At 42.2% G+C, this 8,977-nt stretch overlaps 1 protein-coding gene across 4 annotated transcripts in view; it reads left to right on the plus strand.

The window, feature by feature from the left end:
* The window catches only part of ankfn1b (ankyrin repeat and fibronectin type III domain containing 1b), a 296,942-nt gene that overhangs the window by 252,005 nt on the left and 35,960 nt on the right, over nt 1-8,977 (plus strand). For all 4 annotated transcript variants that reach the window (XM_065007988.1, XM_065007987.1, XM_065007989.1 and 1 more), the window contains exon 6: nt 893-1,015. In XM_065007988.1, the coding sequence (XP_064864060.1) occupies nt 893-1,015 (123 nt within the window). The remainder of the gene's footprint in view (nt 1-892; nt 1,016-8,977) is intronic.

An 8,977-nucleotide genomic window follows, 5' to 3' on the forward strand; every position in this document is an offset into this window, starting at 1 on the left:
GTGCATTCAATCCCGGTGGGTGACACTTGTTTTTAATCGTGATGGGATTAGATCCACAACACCCTAGCCTACTTGATGGTAGTGCTCACTGGTGTCCAATTTGAAGGCATTTTGCAACATCTTCAGGATATTTTATCTTTATTTAACTAGGCAAGTCAGTTAAGAACAAATTCTTATTTTCAATGACAGCCTAGTAACAGTGGGTTAACTGCCTTGTTCAGGGGTAGAACAACAGATTTGTACCTTGTCAGCTCAGGAATTCGATGTTCCAACCTTCCAGTTACTAGTCCAACACTCTAACCACTAAGCTACCTGCCACCCCTAGGTTGGGGTCGATACATGGACAGATGTCCAATTTGTAAATCAATCTTGAGCGATCTGGCTGGTTTACACTTAAAAGATCTGATCAAAATCAGTTCACTTTGCATCTTTTAATCGTCTACACCTGTCTAAAAAATGTTGGCACAATCAGAATGTGGACAAGATCATGACAAAGGAAGAATGTTAGAACCAAGTATAAACGGGGCTCTTGTGAGTGCAACTCTTTGATGCCAAATTGCTTTTAAAGCAATGACTGGTCCCCATGCTGTTACCACAGCAATATTACCAGAGCTGAATCTCATCAAATCAGCCTGTGATGAAGAACAGGAAATATGAAAATGTTCCGTTTTTAATTTAGACAGATAGGGGGAGCTGGGACATTGCCAACCTAATATAGAGAGATGAAGACCTCACTGTTTCTTTTTCCCAACCCAACAGTGAGTGATCACTGCTTTCTCAGAAAGCGATAGTCCTTCAAGGGAATAGTTATATTAGAGATGTATGCTTCATCTGTTGATTACTTTTTTGGACAAAGTACTGACTCTGTGTGTATTTGTGTTCCCTCATCCAGGCCAGAGTCGAGCATATCCAAATTCACTCACCGGCTGTCCCTAAAAGAGCGGCAGACCAAACCTGAGAAGACTACACTGGATAGACCTCCGTCCTACAGGAGGCGCTCTCTCAGTCTGGACTGGTAAGGGTCATAGTGTTACTATACACCGAACGTGGCTTGTGTTGGAATAATTTGTTACTGTATACCAATCTCTTTGAGAAAAATGTGGAATTTCAGTTTACTTCCTGAATTGACTTCATTTAATTGGAACTGACCCAACCTTGCTGCACACCAAACATGGCTTGTGTTGGAATACTTATTTTCACCTTTGTCCTTGCCTCCGTGACTCCATTACCTTTAATAGGGTCGTTCCGCGAAAAGAGTACCTTTTGCATGCCTTTGACATTTTAAGTAGAACTTGTGCACCAATATTGCATTTTAAAAGCCTGTTATATTAAATGAAGTGCCATTTTAATATAGACCACGTACAATGAAATACATCTGATGTTTAACATAAAGAGTTGCTAAGACGTGCCTTCTTGGAAGATTTTGACCCACTTAACCCCAACATTTCTCCAGGTTCTCACCATCATTGTAAGTCCCTAGTTATTTTGTTGCTTTGACAAACTCATTTCTGAAGATTATTACTTTCATGTGATGAGTGATTCCTTTACGTCTGTCCCTCATTTCAAGGTCAACTCTTGTTACGTGACCTGAACTTTCATTGTAATAGGGCAAAAAAACAATGACTGTTTTTATTGAAAGGAAACATTGAACATCCACTCGTCAAATCATAGTTGTAAAGTCAGGTGAGCTAATTCTACTCTTTCTGTACATTTTCTGGTGTTTTGTGGTGGGAAACTGAGCGTGTCGAGCATAAAACGTCAACCCTGTTACCCATAGATAGACAGGTTAGAAATGTTTTAAGAATTTCAATTTCTCAGTGAAGCTTGCATTCAATTGCCCCTCCCTGTTGCACACAACAAGCTTTCATTCCCCCTGTCACAAGGGGATTTATGACTGATTTAAGAAGAAATCCTCAACCCTGTTACATTCAACTCTGGTACTTTATTTGGCACTTAAAGGGAAATTCCTCTGAAAAACTCCACTGAAAAACTATCTTTGGTCTTTTTTTTAATTAGTCCACTGTTGATACAGCCCGTTAATGTTTTGCATGTCAGCAGTAAGGTTTTCAAGATATTTCACTACAAGAAGCAAAGTGTCACTTGCCACGTCATCATGAGGACCCCCACAAATGTATTAAGTTGAACATGTGCTCTTTATGACAGAATGTTAAAATGTTGTTATTATTCTTCTTTTTTTATACTAAGTTGCACTAGCCTAAAGGTACTTCATTGGTGGACTGACCCAAAGGTAAAGAAACTGTCGGTGTCTACTATGGTGTTCTCAAAAATCAAGTCCTCAGATCAGTGGGCATGAAAGAAAGGAGATTACGGAAGGAACTTATTGGAGTATCGATCTAAACTGCCTTAGTTCCATCAATACTATTGCGACGAGTCACATGCGCAGACTGCGAGAGGTAGGTGATAAAACAGCAGAGAATTTGAATGGTGAAATGCAAACTGGTGGCAGCTTTGGGATCCATTGCGGGATTCCTCAGATCTCAGTGGGAATGATTGGAGTCACTGGGGTGACACAGAGGGATATAGAGCTGTGTTGGGAGTAGTTTGGGTGGGTTTGGCTGGGGAGGGTAGTTGTAGGGGTGGGGTCCTTTTCTGCCTCTGCGTCTGGGATTCGTTGAGAAGCGCCAGGCCAGTCTGCTCCAGTGGCGCCGCTTCATCTTGCTGTTGTAAAGCTCCGGTCTTCAGGCAGACGATGAAAAGAGTTTGAAACCCTTCCTTTCACGAGGCTGCTTTCTCTTCCTGTCCCACCCCATTGGAATCCTCCCCACTCTCCTTTGGCTTCCACCTCCTGTCTTCTTGTTTATCTGCCCATCTATACGTCTGTCTGTCCATCCATCTATCCTCTCCTCAGATCTTCTGCTATGCACTCTTGGCCCCACTTACTTCCCCCTATTTCACCATTGAATCTACTACAATCAGGATCTGACAGGATCAGGCACTTCCTTTAACACTCCAATTCATCTGGTCCAAAAAAACCTCAAATATCCTGTTTTCCCAAATGTCGCGTTGTTGTGCTCGACGTATCAGAGTTGGACTGTATGTACTGGACGAGTGTCTGGTTGATGAGTGACAGGGGTGAGGTTCTGTGAGGTCTACGGTGCGGTCTGCTGTGAGGTCTCATGAGGTCTCACGTGTGGTCTACGACTAGAGGTCTGGATGTGTGGTCTGCGACTACAGGGCTGGTGTTAAGTTTGTGAGCACTGGTGTGCTGTGAGGTCCTTCAACTGTGCCGTGTTCCCTGAAGTAGCGCGTGGTACGCAGGGACCTGGATTGATGTGGTCTGTTCTTAATGAAACACAGTGGGTAGATTGGACACACTCATTTACGAGGAGGGGGTTGACTAGCCTACAGCTGGATTAGAACTTTCTCCGGGAGAGCGACTGCTATAAACCCAGAACGACTGGCCTTTGTGACATCATAAACGCAAGACCCCGAGAGGAGACGTTCAAGGTTACAGATGAGCCATGCTACTGTAGGTGAAACGGGGTCAGTCCGGCTCCGTAGGAATAAAACGTAGCCACTCTGGAATGCACAGTCTTCCTCAGCGGAAACATGTGTGCTGTAGTATCATCTATTGAAAACTTCCTTTAAGCACTTGCATTTTTGCAATTGTTAAAGGCCCAGTGGAGTCAAAAACTACATTTTTCTGTGTTTTATATATATTGTCACACTTTGGGTTTGGAATAATACTGTAAAATTGTGAAAATGATGATAATACCCCTTTAGTGAAATAGCTGTTTGAAAAGACTGCCTGAAATGTCAGTCTGTTTTGTTGGGATGGAGTTTTGGCATGCCTGGTGACATCACCAAGCAGTAAATTAGTTAATAGACCAATAAGAAAGAGTTCTAAACCTCTCTGCCAATAACATAATTGTTCCCTTCCCCACTCAGACCACACCCAGACAGTCCTTGCTAAGAATCTATTTGTGTTTCTTGTTGACCATTATAATTGAAAACTATCACAGTTAGCTACTTCATTGTTACCAGGAAATGATTTGATATTGAGATAAAAACGTCCGTATTGGGCCTTTAACATGTCTGGTACTTTCTGGATTGTAAAGTTTAGACATTTTTTCAAATAATCTCTAATCACAGGATAAAGTACTACTCATCATGTTTTGACCACTGCCATTGTAGTAGAATGAACATGAAATGGAATTAATGACTAGGCTACATAAGGTTTAGTTCTCTAGAGGCTGAAGTATTATTTTGATCACAGAACAAACCTCCTCAAGTTTGGCCCTCACACTGTAACGTAAGACGACACTTACATCTAACAGCAGGCTTGGTATCTATAGGCAAGCTTTTACCAGTGCCCCACCATAAAACTGTTTCAGGCTATTTCAAAGCTTAATCATCTATTTACAGGACTGTTGCCATTTATTTGTACTTACGTCTCGGACGGAAACAGAAACGCCGCATTTACTACGTCCTGAGCCAAGAAAACAAGCAAAAGGTTGAAATAGGAGCTGTTTTGTAACTGTATCAAAGTGTCGGCATGCTGGCTGGGTCCTGGGAGAACGCCATAATAAAAGATAATGGTTGTGTTATTGTTATTGGTAATCACAGTAAATGAGCTCTAGGGGGACTCGTAGACGAGGGAGGGAGAAGGGAGAAGGGGGAGGCAGAGGGAGAAAAGGGTTATGGTTATGGCTGGCGATATGAAACAACATATTGAAGTGTTTTATCAGGAAACCATCATCATTAATCATGCTTGAGGGCGGCCCTGACATCCCTGCGGCAGATTCAAAATGAAACCCGTTGCCAGAGGATGGGAGGGGAACGGATTTCAAGATGGGGGTGTTGGGGTTTGGGGGTTCAACAGTTATCTAAGGGCATTTTCAATATCTTTCCTCAGTATCAGGCCTCCACAGGTCCATCTTGACCCAGAATACTGAAGATTTGTTCCAGGTAGAACCCTTTTTGATTCGAGGTAGAACTGTTTTGGGTTCCATGTAGAGCCTTATGTGGAAGGGTTCTACATGGATCCAAAAAGGGTTCTACCTGGAACCAAAAAGGGTTCTTCAAAGAGTTATTCTATGGGGACAGCTGAAGAACACTTTTAGGTTCCAAATAGGGAGACATTTTTTCTTCTAAGAATATAGGTAAGGGAACATTGCATTGGACTTCAATTATGGTCCAGTATACTGTCTCTATTTAAAATAATTATCAGATGTGCATCTTAACCCAGAATACAAAATATTCATCATATTGTAAGTGAACAATGGACAATGAACGTCCACTTTGTTCATTGTATACCGTCTATATTTCAAGACACTATCAGACATGCATCTTTGTCCCATTTCCATTGGATGAAACGGACACATCAGAGATCAGACAGCCTCATGAGTCATACCGTATGTCTGGTACTTTATACTTGAGGCTATAAAGGGACACTGGTCTTGCTCCAGTATAGCCTGGTTAATAAGGGGTTATTTCCATATCCTCTCAGGGGGAGAGAGGCTGTTCCAGTGCAGTGCCAAATCCCTGAATACAATAGGAGCTGCAGCCCAGAATCCGATCCAGTATCGCTATTTCCCAGAACATTTCTCTGCAATATGCCCAGAGAGGAAAGTCTATACAGAAGTACTTAAACATTAGAATTTTGAAATGTCCATGACATTCTTATGTTAAGCCAAATCTCATTGCACGTTAAATCTGAACGAGTGCAGTGGACTGAAAAGTGTTTCACATACTCAGACTTTAAGAGGCAGAGGTGATAAAACAACAGAATTGTAATGGTGACATGTAAATATTGGGATATGGTGGGATCCGTTGTGGGGATCTTTTGATCTCAGTAGGTGAATATCACTGCTCTCTCCCGGGCCCTGTTGATAGAATGGTCCTTAGTTGCTGCATAAAACCGAGTCATTGATTCAAAGTAATAATACATTTCATTTGTATAGAGCTTTGAATACAATTTTATTTTATTTAAAAAATATATATATATATATATAAACAATCCAAAACACAGAACATTCTAAGCAGACAATCAAAGCTAAATACAGATGTCGTCAGATCCGGTGGACAGGAGAACCGAATGAACATAGGTCCTTGAAAGCTTTTCTGAACAGTCCCAGTTTTTAGCTGTGCTTTAAACGATGCCAGAGACTCTGCAGCCCTGACAGTGACTGAAAGTGTGTTCTGAAAGCCCTGTCACCCATACTTTTCAGTCTGCTGCAGGGCTCCTGAAGGGAGCCGGACCTGGAGGAGCGAAGGGTGCGTGTGGGGCAGCAGGGTAGAATGAGGTCAGACCGGTACTTGGGTCCAGAGTTGTGGATAGCTTGGTAGGTGTGAACCAGGATTTGAAAGTCAATGCGTGAGCATATGGGGAGCCAGTGGAGGTTGGACAGCTCTGGAGGGATGTGCTCACAGGGGGAGGCGTGGTGTGTGTAATGATAAAACAGCACCCAATAAATCATGTTTTTTTTTTGTATAGCTTTGTTCTGAAACAATTAAAGAGTGTGGCACCGACTCAAACGGTGTATTAGGACATGGGGTGGGATGTGTGCCATGCTTTAGGGTCTGACTGATTTCAAAGGCTTTCTTCTCCAGGCTTCTTCTCTGCTCGGTGCCGCTCTGTCTTCTGGGATGCCTCCCTGTTGACAGCTCACTCACATGAAGTCTTTACTTGGATGTCAGAAGTGAAACAGACCCCCTTTTATCCAACCAATATATTTACATACACACACACACTCACTCACTCACACACGTGCGCAAGCTGTGTTCGAATACTCATATTAACCACACTAACCGTACTATTTGTGATGTAAATTGAGTATGTAGTATGCTTATTGGTCATAGTATGGATATAGTTAGTATGCCAAAAGTTCCAGGATGTTGTACTAAATTCGCCAAAATATGAAGGATACACGCAGTGGACACTATTTACGTGCTTTTAGGGCCCATAATGCAATTCTTCAGTAAATGGGCGTGGTTTCAGAACATGTGCAAATTTGAAGAAAATGGCGGAAAATATGCAGCCCGAAAGAGGAATACAAATTCATTTCTTTAACTTATTATGACAAATGTTAAGAAAATGTTAAGCAAATATAATAAAGTCATTACTTTTCAAATAAGTTACATTACAAGTTATGTTGGCTGACAATTTGTTAGCCACACTATTCTTACGAACCGCATAGCATTACAGTATTTACCAGTATGTTAGCTAGTTACTGTCCTAATGTTAGTTGGCTACTAATACATCGAACTTGCCAGGCAGTATATTAATGAAATGCTATCTCACTAACTACCCAAAGTTTATTAATTTGATTAGTCGTTGTGGGTTCTCAATGGACATATTTAAGTCTCTTTACTCCGATTTCAGAGTACCAGAGCACCGAATAACTGAACGACTTACGAATGCGCAACACCCGTTGAATATGGCCAGTGTCAGAGAAAAAAAAAGCGTAATTAAATCGCTGCCAGCAGCAGTTACAGCCACTTGGGTGCTTGACTGCAGTTGTGAGGTCAGAACACTCGGCTCAACCCTACTCCTCGGCCAGAGTCTAGTGTACGCTCCTCTGAATGTCCATACATCTGACAACGCTCTGGATTTGCGCACTCTTGGCACTCCAGATTTGAATTTACGAACACACCCGGAATTGTGAGATGTCTCGTTACGCTAACAAGCTAGCAAAGAGGTTGCATAGCAACAACATTAGCTTCCGGTAGACAGGCTACGCGCTAGTGCGCTCAACTGGAAAGATAGTTTGTTTACAGTATACTAAAATGAACTTATAGTGTGTAGTATATACTCATTAAGTATGTAGTATACAGTATGTTAGTATGGGTATTCGAACACAGGTACATTTTCGTTCCCCCTGCGTACTCTTTCTCGCTCCCTCTCTCTTTAGACGCATGCGCACACAGACCCGCACACAAACACAATATCTCCCTGTATCTCCATACAGATACATTACGTAAGTGTACACACACACACATTGTGATGGTTAGCATTTAGTTAAGGGGAGGCAAATGCCAAACGCTAATTCCTCTGAATTGTGCACAAAGGGGAATAGAAGAGAAGGAAGCTCAAGTCAAAGTCTCTTGGTGGAAAAAATCAGGGCGATGCCTGAGGGGCCCAAGTGTAAAGTGGTTTTGGATGGAGCGCTGGCCCACTCATTTGGTTCGAATTTGTTTTAATATTCCTCTCTTTTTCTTTCTTCTACTCCTCAAAGCTGTCAGTTCAAACGTGAGGGACAAATTAGGGAGTTAGAGAACACAGTAATGACTCGCTTAGATCTCCTTCCACGGGTTCTAGATGCACATATGGCCTTGTGATAATGTTGTTGGATTGTTCTAGAATTGTGTTTAATTGTTGTGTAATAAAATTGCTCTTGCATGAAAAAATATATTTTTTTGGTTTGAACGCACTATTCAGATACATAACACTTCACAATTCATATTATTTGGCATATTTATTTTTTTCAATCTTCATTGTAAAATGTTTACAATAAATATAGTTGCTAGCAGCATTAAATTGTGTATCTCTGGGATCAGCTTTGCGTAGATATCTCATGCTATACATAAATAGATGGGCCAGTGTAAAGGGAAGAACACATTTCCGCTTCTCTGCGAGTGGGCGACTCTTTCTTACACACACACGCGCGCGCAAGTGCGTACGCAGAGCAGAGTGTGGATGCTGTGGCTGCAGCCAGGATATTTATGAGGCTGGCTCCCTCTTGTCCTGCGTCCCAGACTCACTCAGGTTTCCACCCAAAACCTAAATTCAGCAGAGAGAGAGAGAGAGAGGTGGGGGGGGTAAAGAGCAAGTGGTGGGGGGGGGTGTACAGAACGGGTCCAAGGAAGGGAGAAGGGGAGAGTGAGAAAGTACGCTTGTGGTTTGAAAATGGTTTGGGAAAGATACACGGGACAAGATACTCAGGTAGCAATCAACCCCCTCTTCTTTTCCCTCCCATTCCAACCAAATACAATTTCAAGTGATCATGATACACTG

This window comes from Oncorhynchus nerka, linkage group LG23 (genome assembly GCF_034236695.1).
Source record: "Oncorhynchus nerka isolate Pitt River linkage group LG23, Oner_Uvic_2.0, whole genome shotgun sequence".
Classification (NCBI taxonomy): domain Eukaryota; kingdom Metazoa; phylum Chordata; class Actinopteri; order Salmoniformes; family Salmonidae; genus Oncorhynchus; species Oncorhynchus nerka.